We start from the raw sequence: 22,259 nt of genomic DNA, 5'->3' as shown, positions 1-22,259 counted from the left end.
TTTCTAGAGACATCTAATTTCTTTTTAAATTTGTCTTTGAACCAGTGATTATCTAGGATAATTTTTATGGCCATTTTATTATTTGTGTGTAGTTTTATTTTCTGTATGCTTCCATGTAATTCCTCTGTTTCTTTTCTCATCTTGGGGCTACTGGGTTGGTTTACTCTGAAGGACTGCACTGAAGTCTCCTCCGTCCAGGCTCTCTTGGCTTTTCTAGTCATTTTTCTCTATTTTAGCTGACTTGATCCTAGGCTCCTGCCTGCAGTTTCCTGGGGCCCCTCATATTCCACACCCCTCCTGCTCTGACCCCAGCCCCCATCCTCAGCAGTGCTCCCTGGGGGCTTTCGGGGGAAACACTTACTTTAGTGCACAGCAGTGGACATGCTGCCCACTCCCAAGGCAGAGCTGGGCGAGGACCTGGGCCTTCCTATCAGCCTGAACTTGCACGGCCGCAGCGGTGCTGACCCAGCCTGTGGGGTGCTCAGGGCATCTGCCCTGCTTCTCTATTGCAGGGCAAGCTCCCTCCTTGACCCTCGTCCTTTCCATTGCATCAGATTTGATTGAGTCCATCATCAGCTCTGCAGCTGTGGAGTCTAGCTGGGGTGAGCCACCTCTGCCCAGCAGTGCCCGTGTCCACCTACTTGGCCCAAGGTCCTCTGCTCTTCACTGTTCCTCACAGTGCCTGGTATAGGGCTTCACCTGTAGAGGGGCTTTTTACCTATTTTCACTTTTAATAATAATGCATCCTTATGGGAAGACAGTGAGTTTTAGTAAGTCAGAGCCCTTCTTTCGGAGTCTGTCCAGCCACTGTGACCTGCAACTTTGAGCAAGCTGTTACCCTCTCTGGGCCTCAGACACACTAATGGTGATGTCCACGTCCTCATGTGGACATGGAGTCGAGAGGCAGCCCGAGTGCTACAGCTCGTTCACAGAAGGAAGAGCCGCCCTTGGACAGGCATAGACTCTCAGCAGTTCACAAAGATTGTCACATCCAGCACTCGGCCTGACTCTTCCCAAGACACCTGTAAATGTAGCAAAGCATGTTTTAGATCTCCAGGTTGCAGATGAAAAAACTGAAACTGTAAGTTACAGCAGAGCTAGAGCCAGAACCAGGGGCCTCCCACCAACCTTACAATGGTCTTTCCACCAAATGGTGATGCCCACAAAACTCTGTAACTCTTTGCCCATCGTAATCCTGAAGGAAGCCCATATCCTTCAGAAAGAGAAGATGCCAGCTCCTCCAAAAGGCAGAAAGTAGACCACAGATGTGGGGATCCCATGAGCTGCCAGGGCAGGTCCCAGGAAATAAAGGACTTGGTTAGGCCGAGAGGACCAGAACTGTGAGGTTAGGCTGGCTCCTCGAATGGGGACTCCAGCCACGGGGTTCGGCCTCTCCCAGGCAAGTGAGGAGGCAAGGAGGGGCTGGGCTGGCTGGACAGAGAGGGGACAGACTGGACCGCAAAACAACCCGGGCCGAGGGCTTCTGATGTCTTAGGAACCCTGGGTGACCTTGATCTCACTCTGCTTGCAGCTCCCCGGGAACTCCTCGCAGACGGCAGGCACCACGTGTTTGCCCTTTTACCGCTCGTCTGCCACCTGCGGCACTGGTGACCAAGGTGCGTTCTTTGGCAACCTCTCCCAGGCAAATCCGCGACAACAGATGAACGGGTTGACCTCTTTCCTGGATGCATCCACCGTGTATGGAAGCTCCCTAGCCTTGGAGAAGCAGCTGCGGAACTGGACCAGCGCCGAGGGGCTTCTCCGGGTTAACACTCGCCACTGGGATGCTGGCCGTGCCTACCTGCCCTTTGTGCCACCGCACGCACCCTCGGCCTGCGCACCCAAGCCTGGCACCCATGCTGCCCATGCCCCCTGCTTCCTGGCCGGGGATGGCCGTGCCAGCGAGGTCCCCTCCCTGGCTGCCATGCACACACTGTGGCTGCGTGAGCACAACCGCTTGGCCACTGCGCTCAAGGCCCTCAACCCACACTGGAGTGCAGACGCTGCTTACCAGGAGGCACGCAAGGTTGTGGGTGCCCTGCACCAGGTGTGTGCCGAGACATCCCTGTGTGGGTGTGGGCAAGGTCATTGTGGGCACCCTAAACAGATGTACAGAGTTATCCCAGGTGTCCTGTTACGTGTGGGCACAAAATCATGGGTGCCCTACACCAGGTGCCTGCAAAGTCATCATGGGCACCCCAAATGGGTGTGCACAAGGTGGTGGGCACCCTGCGTGGGTGCAGAGAGCCACTGGGGGTGCCCTGTGAGGGTACAGAGAGCTTTCGTGGGTGCCTGTGTGCATGCAGTCTCTGAGGGTGCCCTGTGTGGGTGCAGAGAGTCTTCATGGGTGCCCTGTGTGGATGCAGAGAGTCTCTGGGGGTGCCCTGTGTGGGTGCTGGCAAAGTCATAGTGAGCACCTTGCACCACGAGGTGGATGTTACCCCCGGGTGCTGGAAAACTCCCAGGGCTCCTTCATCCCAGCTTTCCTGATCCCCTTTAGGGCTAAACAGGATTATCCACCAAGATCCCAGCAGCAACCACAGCTATGCAACAATAACAGGCCCCGTTCATCCAGTGCTTTCCTGGTGCTTTACAGATTTTAACCCATTCAGCAACCCTCCTGACAACCCTTTGAGGTGGGTGGACACCCATGATGTCTGATATCTTTGTACTTTGGAAAACAATGGAGAAAAAGAACTTAATGATTCTGTGGGAGATTTCTGAATTATCGAGTTAAACTAAGAGTTTATTTTAATTCTTTCTTTGTTTTGTGACTATTTTCAAGACTGAATCAGAGAGTCAATGTGGCCATTTATTAACTGTGTAATGTCGGAGAAAGTTACTTGTGCCTTTTGAACATAGTTACCGACGTGACTGTTCTCTGGGTCATTAGGAGGTCGGAGCCAGTTGTTCAGTGTCATCAGGAGCTGCTGTGCATCTTGTGCCAGGCCTGTGTTACACACCTGACATCATGTCTCCAGTCCTCCCTGTGACCCTCAGAGAAGGGGACACTCACCTGCTTTATGAAGCATTGCTGCTGGGCACACGTTTTGGCAAGGTGGATCCCGGGTGATTGTTTTCTTCCCCTGATCATCACCGCCGACCCACCATGCCCTTTTCTTTCTCATGTTTCCTCTGTGTCTGCTTCCCTGAATGTCAGCTGCTCAAGGACGGCAGAGATTCTTGTCTGCTTGTTTAATTCTGCTCTCCCAGAACCTACAATATGCCTGCACAAAGTGGGTACTTCATAAATACGTGTTGAATTTATGAATGAAGTAGAAATCCAGGAAATCCCAGGAGTCCGGCCCTCTGCATCTCCTCGAGCGGGGATGTGTTTAAACCTCGTTTAACTGGATGCAAACCTGACTCAGCTCAGGGAGCCCCTGGAAGGGCAGCCGCATGGCAGAGTTGCAGCGACTGCTCACACCAAAGGAGAAGAGCTGGGTTGGGGTCCCCTCAACTCTTTCTCAGCAGAGTCCTGGGATTATTTAGGGGAGCGAACTACGCACTATGCCACTATACTGGGCTCTCTAGTTGTGAATTAGAGTTTAATTCCGGATTTCTGAGAATCCCAGCTGACCTGGAAATACTGACATCTGGTTGCCTATTCTTGTCAGTAAGTGAAATAACGATACCAGCAACAAGCAGTCCCTGTGTGTGTCTGCCCTCCGCCACCAAACCTCTGTGCACTTCTTTTCCTTAAAACGTGAGCATTCTCTTCTTGGCTTTCCATGTTACTTTTGAGCTTCCTTGTGTGTGTGTGTGTGTGTGTGTGTGTGTGTGTGTGTGTGTGTGTGTGTGTCAATAGTTCCTCTTTAGTGCTTTTTGCAAATACCTTTGAAGCGTTAAGGTGATAAGCAGTGTGTGGGCAGAGCCACAGCTGAGACTTGGAGTTGAACTTGAAGGATCCCAGGGGCCTGGAAGACCCGTTCCTCCCTCCCTGGTCTTAGTGACCCATAGATTGGTCACTTTATGATCTGAATTTCTCTCCTCCTGAAAAACATTAGAAGATGAAAAGAAATATCAGGGCAAGTTTAAAAAGGAGAAATAGTGCCCCCCTCTCCCACGCCCACAGACACGCACATGAGCCAGCTAGGGCCGGCTACACAGACATCAGCAAGAAGCCGGACTCAGGGCAAGAAATGCATTTCCCTTCCCTGCGTCTGTCCGCCCCACCCCACTCTAAGCTTTTGGGGTCCAAACCACTCACCCCTCCAGGATGACTTTGGCTCTTCTGGATTCTTCTGCAGAAAACTGATGAGTGGACGTACCCTCCCTCAGTCCCAGACGCCTTCTGCTGCTGACCTTTGTAGGAGTCTCCTCAGTCCTCCCTCTGTGCTAGTCCTTGGAGTGGCATCGTCTCAGGAGACTCGTACGTCGGAAGGACCTGTAAAACATGCCCATGCGGGCTTGAGATCCTGCAGAGCCCTGGTTCCACAAGCCTGGCTCCTGCCACACAGGATCGGAACCCTCACCTTTGCAGAAGCCCCTGTGTCACTCCACAGGGTGTCGTAAAACAAGAACGCGGAATTGGGTGCTCATTTTTGCAAGACCCTCTGTGTCCGGCAGCGTGGGGTGTGGGCTGCAGGTGAAGGGTGAAGCCATTTGGACATGTGGTGTGGGTGTTTTATATTCCTCATCCATCAAACAGCAGACCAGGTTCTAGAGAGCAGCCTTACTCTCTCCAGATCTCCAGGGACCAACAAAACTTCCTTTAGATGACAGAGACCTCCCCTGGGCATTCCTGTCTGAAGGAGGTGGAATTCCTCACAGAGGGTCTGCGTCCTCAGCGAGGCTCAACATTGGTCTTAGCTGCAGCCAAGGAGTCTTTTTACAGCTCGTCTACTCTTCCTGAAGAGAGAGAAGGTGATGGATAGAGACATGCTCCTTTCCTTGGGCTGGAGAGATCGGAGAAAGGCCAGTCCCTGTGGGGGGTGCTGTCACTGCCCCACCCTGACCCTCCCCTGGCAGCCTGGAATGTTGACGGACAACATCTCCGGGCCGCTCCTCTCCAGAGATAGCTGTGGAAGTTACAGCCCTCCCAGGTGGCCTCTGCAGGGACTGGCCAGGCCCTCTGCCTCCAGGTGGACCAAATCCAGGTGTGGCCCATGCTCCAGAGTTGCCCTAGGGATGGAACAAAAGCAACGTCCTGAGGAGCTCATTCTCAGTGAGCCTGTGGGAGTCCCGTCTCTGGGAGGTGGACAGAGGAGCAGCCCCTCCTCAGGCTAGCAGGGCATTGTTAAGCATGTGCCCAGTGCTTTCCTGTGCAGCAGGGGTGGCACTGACGGGCCAGAGCGTTCAGCTGTGGGGCCGTTCTTGGCTGCATTGCTTACAGTGATGTATCTGCAGGCCTCTCTGTCCTAGTGTCTCCTTGGCCATGGCCCTGGCTTCCTACCCACCTTGCTGTGGTCGGTTTCCTAGGCACAGTGCTTGCCCATCCTTCCTGCTGCTCAGGGCGGAAAAGGTTTCATGAAACCCTCCCACAGAGGTGAGGAGAGAGGCCGAGTGGCCCAGACCATGCCCAGGCCTGACTGGGGGACCCTTTCCCAGCCCCAGCAGCTCAAACTCACCCCTTTCCCTGCACGGCCCATGTAAGGAACTACCAGAAGGCTTTTCAGAAGAAACACCATGAAAATCCCTCAGAGCAGCCTACAGGACTCAGAGTTTAAGGCCCCCTTGGTGAGAACAGATGGTGCTTCTGCCCAGCTGCAGCAGCTGCCTGGGGCGAGTTGCAGGTGTCTGAGCACATTCACCTGCAGTGGACAGTTCACATGAGACCAGAAGGTGGCGGCGAGGAGGAGGAACACACTGCAGGCCTCTGACAAGGTCAGGCACTGAAGATGCAGGGTCCCTGCAGGCAGTCGGCTGAAAGTCGTGTTGTTTGTAAGTGGCTGGGTGGGGACGAGGTTTTGGGGATTTCTTCCACATAATGGGACTGTTTCCATCCTCGGGAGTCACAAGGCAAACTTAGGTCAGAGGGAAAGAAAATAGGTGTCACTAAGATGGTTTGCATTTGAATTTCGAGTCTGCTCACTTCCCTGGGCTGAGAAGAGAGAGGCCATTTCTACTGAAGTGGGGAGAAACAGGGAGGGGTGTTGCTGGGGACAGGATTTCTGCACGTGTTCCGAGTGAGAAAAGCACATCACCTTACTGGGGCATCCAGGAAGGCCCTGGGACATATACGCTGTTGATGGAGTTTGGATGTGTCGTCCCCTCCAAAACTCGTGTGGAAATTTGGTCTCCAATGTGGCAGTGTTGGAAACTGATTGAGTCATGGGGACGGATCCCTCATGAATGGATTAATGCTCTCCCTGGGGGAGGGAGGATTAATAAGTGGGTTCTTGCTCTATTAGTTCCCACGAGAGCTTGTTGCTTAAAAAGACCCTGGCACCTTCTCTCTCTCTCTTGCTTCCTCTCGCCATGTGAGAGCCTCTTGCTGGCTCCCTGCCATTTTCCGCCATGAGTAGAAGCAGCCTGAGGCCAGTGCCAGGTGCAGCTGTCCCAAAACCATAAGCCAAATAAACCTCTTTTCCTTACAAATTACCCAGTCTCAGGTAGTTCTATTATAGCAACACAAAACGGACTAATACAGCTGTCCAAACACTTTGCTGGCATAAATTGCACCTGCAGTGGAGAGGCTGACTGGCACTGTAAAATCGTAGGCACTCTCTGCAGTGCTGACTTACTTCGACCTGATTGATGAGCCATCTCAGGGATGAATCACAGTTTGGAAGCCCTGGGACTGAGCCGCTCCTTCCTGTGTCAGGTGTAGGGGTGAACAAGCAGTCGCTCTGGAGCAGGACCCTGTCCCTCAACTAGAGGAAGAAGCCTCACAGCAAAACTCACAGCTCACTGTGGTCTCTGGTAAAGCACCATGTTGTGTGTTTAGGAAACACATATTGTCATTTGGAAGGCAGGTGTTACAAGAACAAAAACAATATTTGTTATTGTTCAAACAATCTGCCTTCCTTCCTAAACAGATAAGCTAAAATATATTCCAGAATAGAATCTTTCCTATAAGTTTATACTCCATTCAGATGCAAGTTATTGACCAAAGTATCCTCCTTAAATACCAGAACAATCTGACACTCATTTTTATAACTGAAAGATATATTGTGAAACCTAAAAGCAGTATCCTTGTACATTCCTGAGACCAAGTGTCAACAGTATTTCAGGACACTGTGACAGCAGCATAATTCGCCATTGACAAGCACTGTGACATGCATGCAGTGTGCTTTGATCAAATCCTTGCAGAGCTCTGGGAATTAGGAGTTACTGTTGCTGTTTCACAGAACAGCAAACTGCTTTCAGCTGCAAATCACCCCACCGCGAGCAGATCTGCCCCCGCCAGGGCTTCTGCCCATCGTGGGCACCAGGCTGACCCCACATTCCCTCTGAGGTGGTACTCGAGCACCAGCAGCCCCATCACCATCCTGGGAAGGACACTCTGTATCCGGCCTTGTAAGCGCACCTCCTAAATATCCGTGAAAAAGACAACAAAACTTTTCTGGGCAGTTCAGTTTGAATCTTCATCGCTGGGCAGGGGAACTTCGTTTGCACAGACCTAATGAAGTCAGCAAACAGAGCCCTGCCTTTCCGTGTTGTGGCCTGGTCACGACAGGAACCTCCCGGCTCTCCACGTACCCGCGTCCATCCTCTCACTTCAGACAATGCAATGCATCATCACAAGGTGAAGCAAAAAGTCGGAATTTGGACTCAGGCACAAAACCTAGAGCACACGTTCAGTTTCTATGAAACCCCTGCCAGTGCGTTTCTGTGACTCTTACAAAGAACCAGCAAACAGCTGCTAGTGACAATTCAGAAGGGGAAAAAGAAAACAAACTCACAACTAACTAACCCAAAAAGTAACTAGTCCCTGCTTAAACTTTAATTTATGAGAGCCACCCATCACATATAATCTTTAAATTGTGTATCATGTCCTTTAAACTTTGGGGGAGGGGAATTAACTAACATGTATTGATCTTCCTTGTGTATATATGACTGTGTATGTATGTAAACACAATGTATATTACATCTACATGTGATACTGTACGATGTTCTCTCTATATAAAGCCACTTTTTAAATTCTCATAAAAAACTCTATAAAGAGGGAGGGCTCTTCCACTTAAGGAAACAGGCTCAGAAAGGTTTAGCAAACTTATCAGAGCCACACAGCAAAGAAGTGTGGGGATAAGATTATAATTCCTGTTGGTCTAAATCCTGAGCCTCTGGGGCTGCGATTCCATGAAGTGATCGGAGTTCTGATTTACGTCTCATGTGTGGGTTCAGGGATTGCTCGTGGGTGAAGTGGAAAGTGAAGGGGAGCAGAGGTTTGCAGCGGGAATACTTCACACTTCTGAAGGGCGCAGCTGGTGGCCCACTTTACTGGTCCACATGCCTGCAGGTCGGCCAAGTTCTAGGTGGGCTGCCCTGGGGCGTGTTTGGAGGACGACGCTGACAGGCCCTGCCGGATCCCACAATGGTGGAGAGATGTCAGGACTTCTCTGGAATGGCTGGAGCTCCTGCACCCGCTGCCCTGTTCACTTAACCAGGTGTCCCCCGTGATGCCCAGGATGATCAGGAAGATGTCCTTTTTCCCTGTTGCTCTGATCCGAACCCTCATCTGGTTCCCTGGGCTTCACTGCAAATCTGTCCCCACTCAGACGCTCCCATTTTCCTTTCTGTGCAGATCATCACCTTGCGGGATTATGTCCCCAAGATCCTGGGCCCCGAGGCCTTTGAGCAGTATGTGGGTCCCTACAAAGGCTATGACTCCACTGTGAACCCCACGGTGTCCAATGTGTTCTCCACGGCTGCCTTCCGCTTCGGCCACGCCACGGTCCACCCGCTGGAGAGGCGGCTGGACACCCGCTTCCAGGAGCACCCCGACCTCCCCGGCCTGCCCCTGCATGACGTCTTCTTCAGTCCCTGGAGGCTCATCCAGGGAGGTGCGTGGCTGTCCTTATGCAGGTCGTCAGGACGTCTCCCTTCTCTCTCGTAACTGACCGCAGTGCCAGCGTTCACTTCCCTGCGGCACGTTTGGCTGATGCTGTCCAAGTTATCAACGTTCACCGGAGAAAGAAATTTGTGCAGAGATTTTTTAAAGGCTAAACTCTCTCTGCTGTTCAGAATTGGCAGGATAAACTATTCCAGGTGCAGGTTAGCCCTCCACCTGTCATTTCAAAAATGCTGAAGTAGAAATCTCTACTTATAACTGCACGTTACACGTAATGTCATTAACACTTAATTGTCAAACATTTTATTTGTTCTGTGGTCATGATCAACACCACGTGGCTTTAGCATGTTAGTAATTGAGTTGCCTTGGAAGTGAATCCTTCAGAAAAAAACATTTTTGTTGCCCCACTAGTTTTTCAGAAGGGCTACTTTTACGTTTCTTCTCAACCTTTCTTTCTGTTTCTTTTTCTGGTGTTCTTTGCTTTTGTCTGGAAGCTTCTAAACTATATCAAAAGTTGGTGGACTCCAAGTGGATGAGGTGGCACGGAGAGTGGGGGAGACAGAGTCCCTGCCAGTGTGCCCCTTTAACCCCGTCCAAACAAGCTGCTTTCAGCAAAGCAGTGGAGAGGTCACAGGGTCAGCCTGGCCTTCACCAGTGGCCCGAGATCTGATGGTGACCAGGTCATCCCCCACAGGCCAGAGCACATTGTGATTCTTATTGTACTTTTGGGGGCTGTAGGAGGCCAAACTGACCCGTTAGAAGATGCTTTTGCACGTCGTGGTAGATTGACATGCCACTGGGATGGAGGAAGCCTGGGGCGATTGGATCTGTTTTCCATGGGGGGCGACCCTGCACTTTTGGAGGTGATGGGAGCAGGGCTGCCAGGTCCCCTGACTGCTCCCTGAGTCAAGCCAAGTCTCCCTTTTACTGTTCTAGACAGTGGAATTCAGCAGATGCTTCTTTGATTGCAACGTTTCTTCTGCTGAAAAGCAACATGAAAAAGTCCGGTAGCGGACAGGTCCCACCTTGAGGGGCCCTTCAGTTCTGTCCTCTGCACAGCACATGGTCAGGGCCAGCCCAGTTTAATCCATTAACAGGGGCACTATCCTGAGGAAAACTTTGGCTCTCTTAAGGTGAACTCACGAATTTGCCCAGAGGTATTTGCTGAGCATAGATGCATTTTATGGTTGAGATAATGTTCTGTTTCATCAGAACTTAGCAGAGAACTCTTGCTGCCTTTTGGCATGATATTCCCCAGGTGGTGTGGACCCACTGTTAAGAGGCCTTCTTGCAAGACCAGCCAAACTGCAGGTGCAAGATCAGCTGATGAACATGGAGCTGACAGAAAGGCTCTTCGTGATATCAAATTCGGGAACCATGGATCTGGCATCACTGAACCTGCAGAGGGGCCGGGACCACGGCCTGCCAGGTCTGCTTACCTCCCACACATGCTGTATGATTTGCCACATAAGTATCCTGTTCTCTGAGAGACCTATTTAAAGTAAGATGTATCTGCAAATCTACTGGCCACTTGTAAGCAATGGGCTTTTGAGTTGCTCTAGCTCATTCAACTGAGGAGGCTGCTTTCAGCTTTTCTTAGACAGTAGAAATGCACACAGAGGATCCTGAGCCTCCTTAGCTCATGAGATGAGGCCTTGAGAGGCAGCAAGTCCTGGAAGAGGGGAAAAGCCTCCTTCACTCCCTCCCAGCCCCATCACACTGTCCTGGGGCCAGCAGGGATGATCCTGCTGCCTTCAGGACTGTCACTAACCAGCTGTTCCAGTCTGGTCCCTGGTGTGAGTATGACCGTCCCCCTGGCAGGTGGCTCCTGCGTGCTGAGAAGACAGCCCTGAGGCAGTGGGGAGACACAGAAGATGCCCAGTGCAGGAGAAAGTGGGTCAGGCAAATAAGATGTCTGTGGGCATCCCTTTCCCTATGTGTGTGAGAGACAGAGGTAGGGAGACAGCAAGGGTGAGCTGCCATGGTCTGCGCACCCCAGGTGTCCTTATGGAATGTAAGCCTCAGAGGGTGAGGCTGCCTTGGTTGCTCTGCAGAGATGAGGAGCACAGGCTGGGTAGCACGGTTAATCCACGTAGACTCAGCACTGTCACGTTGTCTGTCCAGCTCACCTGTGCACAAACGCTTGAGTAAGAGCCCTGAGGTCTGTGCCGGAATATTCTAGCACGTTGAACTCTGAAGAGTAAGGGTGATGAGGTGGCTACTTTGTAGCTGGGGATTATGACAGGACTCTCTCTGGCTGCAATTACGGCTTCCAGGGACCCCTGCCTGGTGAGGTAGACTGAGGCAGCCATCAGATCTCTGTTGAGAAGCCTCAGCCCCTCTTCCCGTGCAGGTTACAATGCGTGGAGGGAGTTCTGTGGCCTGCGCCGACTGGAGACGCCTGCGGACTTGAGCACGGCCATAGGCAGCAGCAGTGTGGTCGACGGGATAATGGACCTGTACAAGCACCCTGACAACATCGACGTCTGGCTGGGCGGCTTAGCTGAAAACTTCTTCCCCGGGGCCCGAACCGGTCCTCTATTCACCTGTATCATTGGGAAGCAGATGAAGGCCCTGAGGGATGGTGACAGGTAGGGGCCTGCACCGCGTCTCTTCTGTATTCTACAAGCATGTCCGTTTGGTGACATTTGAAGCCAGGCAGGTCTGGTGCAAACACTGGCTCTGTCGTTCAGTGCTCAGGTGAGCTGGTCAGGCAATGTCCGCAAATGAGAAACAGGGTCATCATAGAGACTAAATAAGTGCAGAGTACACAGCATGTCTCAGCACTTACACACGTGAACCACTGTTCATTTTCCACGTATCTAATTGCACGGCTAAGCAGGCATCTAGTGAAAAGCAATCGTGTTTCATGACAACCCTGCAAGTGCACCGTCATCAGACGTCCTGGGACAGCATCTGTCGAAACTGCAGAGGTGAAGGCTGGCAGGTGCCAAGGTGAAGGCCTGCGAGTTCTGCCCGTGCACTGCCATCCACCCTCCAGCCCAAGCGGAGCTGTGCTCACAGGTGCAGGCAGCGGGCCCATGCCCTGCCTTCCACATTCCTGTTTCCTCCTCGATTTGAGCCTGGAACTCTGAACCTTGTATAGTGAGAGAGAGTCAGAGGAGAGGCTCTTCCTGTCTGTGTCTAATGCTCTGATCGCCGTGTGCGGCAGGAGATGCTAACACACACGATGAGTTAGAATTTGGGAAAATGCAGACAAAACAGTGGGGAAGTGTTTCTTTTTCCTTTTTAAATAATCCCTGAACATCCAGTTCTCTCCCTCTCTCCCTCGCTGTCTCAGAAGCTACTGTGCCTAAGTCAGACTCTTTCACAAGAGTACGTCAGCCAAACACTAGGCCTCCTTTCCTCCCCCAGCACAACTTTTACCATTAAATTATGAGATAGAGCATTTCGAGTAGATAAGATGGGGGGCAGAAACAACTAGGGCGATTTGTCTCCCTCAAAACTGTGTGGTTTAGAACACTCTGGTACGTGGAAGCCTCTGATTCAGAGAGCAGGGCAGGTCCTCGATGTGCCCCACGTGTGGGTCCCAGGACCTCTGGGTCCCTGAGTGGCAGCGTGCGTTTCTTATCCTGGTACTCACAGTGGAGCATCTCCCGCCTTCAGAAACTGACCAACCAATTTCTGTATAACGAGGCCTCTTTCTCATGTTTTAGGAGGAATTCTTTCCTGTAAAGAAAGGGAGAAAAGCTTTATTGGACAAAGAGAAATAAATGCTTTGTGGCATTATGGTAGGCACTGCAGGGGTTGTCAACGACTTCAGTGTTTGGAGAGGAAAGCGAGACTTCCCTTCCTGCTCTGTCGCTCTCCCTGACTAGTCAGGGCTTGCAGGCGGAGACTGCAGGTGGAGGGCATCGCGCAGCACTCTGGCTTCCGTCTGGACGGCAGCAGTTGCTAAAAGCGGAATGTGCTGTTGTTCTTGTTTTCAAAACAGCACTCCAGCGCAGGAGAAATCAGTGCAGCAAAGCAGGCGACGTAAGGAACAGGAAGAGTGTCTTTAAGGACCTTTCCGTCTGACGCTGTTTCTTCAGATAGTCACCCCACATCAGCGCTGGGGAGCCCCCTCTTCATTCTCTCTCCGGTGTCCCCAGTCCTGGGTCCACCATAGTCACCCTTTTGCTGGGCACATGCAGTGGTGGGATGACATTTAGTGTTTGCCATAAATGTCAGCCGCCCCAGCAGGCTGTCCACCCCATGGCTCTCACACGCGCTGTCCTTCTGGGCAGGTTCTGGTGGGAGGACAGCCGTGTCTTCACTGAGGCTCAGCGGCATGAACTGCAGAAGCATTCCTTATCTCGGGTCATCTGTGACAATACAGGCCTCACCCACGTGCCCGTTGACACCTTCCATGTCACGAGATTCCCCCAGGACTTGGAGGGGTGTGAGAACATTCCCGGCATGAACCTGGCAGCGTGGAGGGAGACCTTTCCTCAAGGTGACTCTTCGCCTCTTTTCACATTGTTACAGTGTGCGGGTTTCATCAAAGAAAGCACAGCTTCTCCCAGAAGCTGATCTCAAGTCTGCACGTTAGGTGACAGCATTGACACCTGCCTCCCACTTCACAGCGGCTCATGCCATGTGGTCGTGTCCTCCTCAGGTGAGGAAGGTCTGGACAAAGTTGACCAGCACGGGCCCTCCCTGGGAAAACACGCTGTGTGCGAGCTGTCCTGTAAGTGCTCAGCAAGGCAGTAGATCCAGGTCCCCAGCGTCCACATCAGCACCTCCGAGGCTGATCTCTGCGGTGGGGTCTGTGCGGTGTCCAGCAGTGTCCCCACCCCAGCCTCCACCTGCTGGAGCCCAGGAAGCCACAGAGCTACAGTCACATTAGATGAGTGCAGGACTGTCACATGTCCTGTGGGCACACCTGTCCCTGGAAATGCAGCAGATGAGATGGCACATTTCTAAGAGCAAATAGTGACCATGTTGGCTATATAGAGATGGAGTCTTACGAGGAACGTGGAGGTTCCTGGGATTTAGCTTAGCAAGTAGATGTTCTGACTTTAGTGTTTGTTCTGCACATGGTTATGGCCAGATCAATTATATCTCACAAACCTCAATCAGCATGAGACACTCATTCTGTTATGACGCACACCAGCTCATGTTGTGCAGGACCAGGCTCCAAGCAGGAGCTTAAGAATTAGTTATTGATGCCTCCAGTAGGACAGGCACTTCTCCAGGAGCTCAGGACCCATTTGTAGAAATAAATGCACGCATACATATACAGACACAGCACACAAACACCCCACACAGACACATGTAGACAAAGACACACACATGTATACCACACACACACATTCCTTCACAGAACTTACTCTGCAGAAACAGAAGACAGTAAGGAAATCCCCTCTTTAAGGCCTTATCTCAAAATGTTGTCACATTCTGAGCTACTGGGGGTTGGTATGTAAAGACATGAATTTGGGAGGGACACAGTTCAGCCCATAACAGTATATTGCTCTGTAGCTTTATTTCCTCATAGTTTGACTGCAATTCGACTCTTCAACATTGTGCAGATGACAAGTGTGGCCTCCCAGACAGAGTGGAGAACGGGGACTTTGTGCACTGCGAGGAATCTGGGAAGCGCGTGCTGGTGTTCTCCTGTCACCACGGATACGAGCTGCAGGGGCAAGAACAAGCCACCTGCACCCAGCAAGGATGGGACGTCCCACCCCCCACTTGCAAAGGTCAGTCATCGAACAGGGCAGGTGGTTTTTAACAATAATTACACAAACATTTGCATATTTCAAATGTACATTAAGAATAAATGCTATTCCTTCACCAAAAGATGGTTGGGCATAATTATCTTCCCAGAAGCTGTTCTGGTGTAGAAATAAATGTCCCCCTAAGGTGACTATGTTCCCAGTCGACACCTTTCAGGATAGTGAAACATCAGCACAATCACATCACATCATGACCCAGACAAGGACAGAGAAAAAGGCATCAGTACATCACAGGCGACTTGTGGTAAAGAGCTCACACAGCTGATTCTCAAAAGAAACACATCGGAAAAGTTTCCACTCTGGGAAGCCACAGAATTGGACCCTGCGCCACACCCACATCGGTGACTTCCAGCCCATGTCCTCCTCCTAACGCACATTGGCTCTGCTCCTGACCGTCCTCACATCAAGGTGTGACAGGCGCAGCCTTCCAGCCACTGCAGGGGCACCTAAGTGGGAGGCCGTCTTCAGGCCACACTTAAGAAACCCCTGACCCACGACCACGGGCTTTGAGCACCTTGGGGAGCAGGTGCGTTAAATGGCAGAGCCTCGAGCAAGAGAGACTGAGTCCTCAGATCACACAGCGAAGCCTGCAGATCCTGTGGGACAACGAGCCTTGTGCGTGTCCCCTACAGCGATTCATTGTCAGAACAACCAGTGTACCCTAATTCCAAAGTTCTCCAAAACAAGAGCCAAAGTCCTGGCTCTGGCCGGTGAGTAGGTGGTGGCAGTGTGGGCAGACATGTGAGTAGCCTGCATTCGACGGACGAAGGTCTGCTCAGACTCACTAGCAGGAGTCTGGAAGGAGGCAGGTCACCTACCGAGGCTGTTTTGGGGTGAGGCTGGCATTGGAGTCAGCCTCGGTGGGCTCCTTGTCAGAGCTGCAGTTGGCAGGGTTTCAGAAGGAGGGGGTGACGCATGCAGGAGTGTGGCTGCTTTGCAAGCACACATAAAAACAAAATCCAAATTTTTTAGTTTTTTCAGAGTTTCATTTTGGGAGGATGAAAACATTCTGGAGATGGATGGTGGTCATAGCTGCATGACAGTGTGACTGTGCTAAAGCCACTGAACCGTACACATGAAAATGGCTAGGATGGTAAATTTGTGCTATGTATGATTTACCACAATAACAAACATTTCCATTTCAAATTTGGAAGTCCAGGGTGTTTTGTCCTTGAAGGGTTGCTATGGCCAACTGCTTTAGACCCTAAAGAGAAAAAGACACAGCTGAGTCTGTGAGCACCCAAGACTCTCCAAGACCCAGGCCCAGGGCATCTGTCAGATGAAGGGTGCAGGCTGCCCACCACGTCTGTTGTCACAGGCACCCTCAGGTAGGACCTTAAAGTTAAGAGAGGCGGATGAGGGAGCAAAGAGACAAAGCTGGCTGGGAATGATGTCTAAGAAACAACCTTGAGAAGTGTGAATGCAGCATGGAGCTGACAGGGAAGAAATTGCTCAGAAGCCTGCGAGGTAGATGAGAGACGTTATTGCCAAAATCGCTGGCCTGGACTGGAAAACCTTTGTCTGAACTGTTAAAACAATTTCACAGTCCTGGAGTTGTCCCAGGAGGAAGTGGTCATTCGAGACCCAAGGCAGATGCAAGACAGTGGACCAGAACCGCTCTCCAGAGAACACCGTCGGGGATGTGCGGCATGGTGACAGCAGCGTGCATTTGCCATAGCTGTCACCTACCACGTCCATCACTCCTGACCATTGTGCTCTGTGGCTCATCCTCCAGTGGCAACAGTGTAACAATCTGGGAGTCTCCCATGTTGTTTTGGCCTAGTACCTGAGCAAAACTGCAATTCCCACTTTGCCCCAGGTTCTCGGCTCTCCACGTCAGTGACACGGTCCAGGAGACCACGGTCCGGGCTTCAGGGTTAGCACAGCAGGCGCGCTGTGCCCAACCAACCTGCCTGGTGCACACCTCACCTGCGTGCCCTGTGTCTCTTGTTCCTTAAGTATCTTAACATTTTGTACACCCATTTTGGCTATTCGTTTTAGGTATTTGTGACCCCAAAGCTCTATTTACAAGGATTTGTGATATACAAATAGAGGAAGAGCTAAAGCCTAGAAACAGACAAGTAAAGGGACATTACATGCATCCTGCCTGCCACGTTGGAAGCATTCTCTGACTTTCCAGTCTCATGACTTTGTTCTTCTTATCTCCTAAGTGTGGCATGTCCTCCCTGCCTCCTCTTGGCAAATTTAGGAATGCCATCAAAATCTCGCTTCTATTACTAAAATCATCTCACTCCACTGTCCCCTGCCATCCTTTTTCTCCCTTGATATTTCATTGCATCAAGGCATGTCTCCCTACAGTTAGAATCAGTTGTTGGTCATGCACCATGGCCATTAGGGACTCAGGATTAACACTGAATGTTGCTCTATCCCTGGTCCATTCTGGGTGCTCCAGGGGTGCAGGAGGGTTTCCCAGCATGGCCCATGCACTGCAGAGTGGGTGCCCAGGTGGGCTCTAGGCCAGCAGAGGCAGTGTCACCCAGAGCTCATTAGATCTGCAGCATCTCAGGCCACTCTGTCCCCAGCTCCTGAGTCGGAATCCACATCCTCAAGAGACCCTGTTAGACTGAGTCTATGAACGTCTGAGATGCCCGTCGCCCAGCCCTAACCGTTGACCTCGTTCTGTAGTGTGCCGACTTGGCCTTCTTGCCTGGGCCATTCCAGCAGTTATCTAATGTCTCCCCAAAATTGCTTGGCCTCTGTGTGCTTCTATGTTGTCAAATTTGAAATGAGGATGGTAAAAGGTCTACCTCATTGGCTGTCAACTTCAATTAGTTAATAAATGCACCATACAAAGAACCAGGCACAGACCTATCATTATTATCCTAGTAAGTGCTGAAAGCTGTGGTCTAACTTATGTTACATCCACACCGTCAACTATCACACTGAATAAATTAGCAGTATGACTATTGACTTGGGACACTTATCGCTAAGTAAAAATGCAAGTTACAGTGAAATGTGTTTATTGAGAATCATTTAGATTTTTAGAAAGCAGTGAAGCGTATGTGTGTGTGTCACACCTGTTAATGCGAAGCTGTGGCCGTCCTCAAGAGCTCGCTGGTATTGGCTACCCAGCAGAGTGAGCTGTGCAGACGGAGGAGAGGTTATGCACTTCTTAGTTACATTACTCTATGTTTTTGTCCTACTGCATTTATACTTAAAGTATAATACCTTAAAAATAAGCAAGTGACAAACAGCTCAATAAGAAAAAAACCCGTGGCATAAACACACTCATTTATATATGCAAATATTTTCACCATATCTATTCCCTAAACTAGAAGATTCTAAATCAAAAATTACAGGAAAACAATAGACTCCTAGATATTCCAGAGAGGGAACTCTTCACTTTTATGGTAAGTCGATAGGAACATAAATTTTCAGTCTGATCCTCAATGCAATCCGCTTAACAACATATCTATGGCTGCAGAAAAAAAAGCTACAGGTTAATTGAATATTTGATATAGAGAACCGAATGAGGTTTGCTGCTCTTTTCTCTATTCAAATCCTACTTACCCACTAAAATCCATCCACACAGAAATGTGATAGAAAAAACATCCTAGCAAGTAAATTGCAATAAGTCTTGTTCGAATGTTTTAAAGTTGTGAATTCCAAATAGATAAAGAGCTATGTGGCTTTTTGCAGTAGTTATTGTCAAAAGGTTATGCAATAAATAAATCCAAGTAAGTATTTTGTGTCTATTATGGGAAGTAAGATTTGCCATCAGCACACATTTGCTTACAAGAAATGGAAACATCTGTCCGGATATTTGAGCACTACCTGCATGTGGAGATTTGGGGATGCCGCCTGGTGCTCCTCTTGAAAAGAGAAGGTAAAGTGGGCAGATCTGCGAAGCCTGGGCTTTTGTGCAGATTGGTGCAGGAATCGGGGAACCCTGCAGGCCTGACCCCATTGCTCCTTCCCTGGTGTAAGGAGCACCATTGTCCAAGCAGGGTAGATTTGTGACACATTCCTCAGTGTAATCATCGGGCGAGGAGACCTAGATTAGTATAAACTGGTCATATGTCGAGTGTTATGGGCTGAACCGTGTCCCAAAAAAGATATGTTCACGTCCTCACCCCCAGTACCTCAGTATGTGACCTTGTTTGGAAACAAGGTCTTTGTAGATTTCGTTAAGTTAAAATGAGGTCATTAGGGTGGGCCATAATCCAATGCCTGGTAATCTTATGAGAAGAGACACAGGGACGACGGTGGTGTGAAGGCTAATTGTAGAGACACAGCCACAGGCCAAGAAAGGCTGAGGATTGTCAGAGACCATCAGAAGATGGAAGAGACAAGGACGGAGCCCCCCACAGAGTCTGAAGGGAGCATAGCCCCACTGACAATTGAGTCCGACTTCTGGCCTCCAGACCTGGGATGTGACAGAACAAATTTATGTTGTTTGAAGCTCCCAGTTTGTGATGATTTGTCATGGCAGCTGCAGGAAACTTGGCCAGAGGGGAAGCCTGAGCCCCAGGTGAGGCCACAGGTATCTTCACAGGGCACCCGCCCTTCATAGTGCTGCACTGCGGGATGCAGGCAGGGCTGGTTCCAGGTCAGCTTCATCCAAGAAAGGTGTTACATGTTAAAAGTCCTTGGCATGGTCAAAGGTAAGTAAAGCATTTTTAATAACATCAACAATAAAAAGACAATTAGCAATAAGTCGTAGTCACACAGCTCCAAGTCTTTGAGATCACCCGCTCCCTTATCCTACTGTCACATCACTCTTGCCAGTATCACGAATTTCATTGCTAACGGTCCCGGCATCCTGAGGGCCTGTCTCGTCCCAGACACGCTGCTAGGTTCATCCCTTGTGCGTCGTCACTAATCCCCTGGCATCCTTCACAGTCTGCATATTTACACTCACTTTACAAGAGATAAAAGTCAGCTGCTGGGGTCAGGCTGTCACCCTGGACCTGCATTTGGTGTCAGTGGCCTGATCAAACCCCAACCCCGTCCAACCGAGCCCATGCACCTAGCCTGCAGAACCCAGCCCGCTGGCCTGTGGGGCTCCACAGGTGGCTTACGTGTGGTCACCCTGAGCGTGCCACTCCACCCTCCTCCAAGTTTGCACCTTTGTCTTGGCTGTTGTCAGCACAGGGTACCTGGACTAGAGGGAGGGTTTGCAGCCACCAGGCCTGGCCCTCGGCGAAGGCTGAGCCCGAGGCCATTTTCATTCCATCCTGCCAGAGGACCCCTCTGAGGACACACACACATAGCGTCTACTAATATGTTTTACTTGTAGAACATGTGCTTAGTAACAGACAATACATTTTTTTTTTACATACTACTGCTTGTTTCCTGGAATTGGCCAGAAAAGAAACATTATTTGGAGAAAAAGTTGTAGAGCAAGTTGTTCAGAAACATGAGCCCAGGAAATCAAGCAATAGGTTATAGATTTCAGGTGCACGCCCCTCATTTGCAGTGGAGGGTATGGAGACCCCCAACAGTGACAGTGACATCCACGGCACCAATGTTTCCAAGATTAAAAATCAAGTTACTGACCCCTGCTCGACGTCTGCCTGTGCATCCACAGGAGCAGTGACAACATTCCTTGAGGAGGTGGGGAAGGGTCCCAGCCCCAAGCTCTTGCTCTCAGGGATTTTGCTGGCCAGCTGAGAAATCATCTGCTCGGACGTGCTGACCTTGTCCCCACTTCCACCCCATCCTCCTTGCCACCCCTTCCATACCCTGCACCTGCCAGGTGCCTCCCCGGCAGCACCCGCTTTCCTCCAGTCTGGCAGGCCCTGCGTGCAGGCTGGGCGAGTCCAGCATTAGCTGCGGAGACCTCAGATACAGGAGGTGGGTGGGGAGGACGTGGGGCCTCGTGGTAGCAGGGGCCTCACTGGTGCCGCCTCCTGAGAGGACACTGGCCACCACCACCTGTGGGGGCTGCGGGGAACAGCGGCGGCCGCAACATGGAGGTGGCACATGGAGGAGGTACCCGTGCTCTGCCTGGGCACAGGGACCTCAGCCCAGGAGTGGCTGCACGCGTGATGGGGAGAGCTGCACTGGCCTCACACGCGGATCCCTGGCGTTGCTTGCAGATGTCAACGAGTGCAGAGACCCCGCGCGTGCACCCTGCCACCCCTCTGCGCGGTGCCGGAACACCCTGGGCAGCTTTCGCTGCATCTGCACCGACCCGTACGAGCTGGGAGAGGACGCGAGGACCTGCGTTGGTGAGCCTGCTCCCCTCTCTGCCCCGTGTCCCTGTGCTGGAGTTCGGAGGAAGAATGGGCTCAGGGTGGTCGACACCAGTCTCCGTCCTGGTGGGGAGGGCAGAGGTCGGGCTGCGGGGCCGTGGAGCTGTTCTTCTGCCAGATGCTGGGCTCATGCCAGTCTATCTGCGGGGACACCCTGCCTGGCCCTGCTGCTGGGTGGGAACCTGACAGTGACTTTCAGAGGACGTCCACAAGGTACAATCCTAGCCCGGATTACACCCAAGGACACGAAACTGTCCTGAAAACCCAACACCGAAGAGATTCACCGGTTCCCTCTCTCCCTCCCAGGCCCCTTCAAACGCTCCCCTGTACGTCCTGCAGTGGCCTGGGTGGCTCCTCTGCCTGTCCCTCTGCTAACCCCTGCCCCCCACAGTGCTGGACAGGCTCTTTGCTCTGGATCAGGAGCGATCCTCGTGCCCACCACAGCTGGGCAAGGGCCTGGCAGGCACTAGGCACCGTCTCAAACATCCAACTAATTGAATCCCCCAGTGAGTTATCTCTAGGAGGTAAGTACTATTTTGAATCCCCACCTTACAGAAGAAGACAGGGAGGGACAGAGGGGGCGGGACTTGCTCCAGATCACACGGCCACTCAGCTGCACGTCTGCGATTTGCAACTTGGCTTCTTGATCTTGGAAAAGAATAATTGTGAACCAGATGGGAATGAAAGAAATATTTTATTTGAGGTGCTGTAGTTTGAAAAATAGACCTCCTATAGGGCTGAGCTCAGTTCCAAATACAGCAAAGCCAGCTGGGGACTTATGGCCAAGGACAGAGTGAGGGTCCATGGATGGGACAAACTCGGAGGGACTGATTAGACCTCAACTTAATTACGGGAATTCTTGATAAACTAAACTAAAGGATTCTTCATAAAACTGGAATCCTAAGGTCAAGAAGACAGAAGACCACAGTCAAGGTCTAGTTAAAAAGACAGTTCAGGGCCGGCCCGGTGGCGCACTGGAAAGTGCGTCGCCTGGGAGTGCGGCGGCGCTCCCGCCGAGGGTTCAGATCCCATGTGGAGACCGGTTCCCACTCACTGGCTGAGCGTGGTGCGGGCGCAACACTGAGGGTTGCGATCCCGTTACTGGCCAGTAAAAAAGACAAAAAAAAGGAAAAAAAAAAAGACAGTTCAAAGAGAGTTGACCTAAATGCAGTGGTGAAGGCATCTCTGTGATGGAGCTGACCTGGACATGTCAGGCGAGGTGTCCCTGTGAGAACAGTCGACCTGGATGTGCCAGGTCAGGCATCTCTGTGAGGACAGTCGACTTGGACGTGTCAGGTCAGGCATCTTTTTGAGGATGGTCGACCTGAAGGTGTCACTGCAGTCATG

The 22,259-nt window shown here is 51.3% G+C and overlaps 1 protein-coding gene across 1 annotated transcript in view; it reads left to right on the top strand.

The window, feature by feature from the left end:
- Window positions 1-381: 381 nt before the first annotated feature.
- The window catches only part of TPO (thyroid peroxidase), a 28,452-nt gene continuing 6,574 nt past the window's right edge, over window positions 382-22,259 (top strand). The window contains exons 1-8 of the mRNA XM_008578388.1: window positions 382-477; window positions 1,532-2,047; window positions 8,690-8,948; window positions 10,215-10,385; window positions 11,310-11,547; window positions 13,204-13,412; window positions 14,488-14,658; window positions 20,757-20,888. Of these exons, the coding sequence (XP_008576610.1) occupies window positions 382-477; window positions 1,532-2,047; window positions 8,690-8,948; window positions 10,215-10,385; window positions 11,310-11,547; window positions 13,204-13,412; window positions 14,488-14,658; window positions 20,757-20,888 (1,792 nt within the window). The remainder of the gene's footprint in view (window positions 478-1,531; window positions 2,048-8,689; window positions 8,949-10,214; window positions 10,386-11,309; window positions 11,548-13,203; window positions 13,413-14,487; window positions 14,659-20,756; window positions 20,889-22,259) is intronic.

The sequence above is a fragment of the Galeopterus variegatus genome, unplaced genomic scaffold (genome assembly GCF_000696425.1).
Source record: "Galeopterus variegatus unplaced genomic scaffold, G_variegatus-3.0.2 Scaffold1675, whole genome shotgun sequence".
Lineage (NCBI taxonomy): Eukaryota > Metazoa > Chordata > Mammalia > Dermoptera > Cynocephalidae > Galeopterus > Galeopterus variegatus.
The sequence above is the reverse complement of the archived record's forward strand: the minus strand, read 5'-3'. Positions and strand labels throughout refer to the sequence as shown.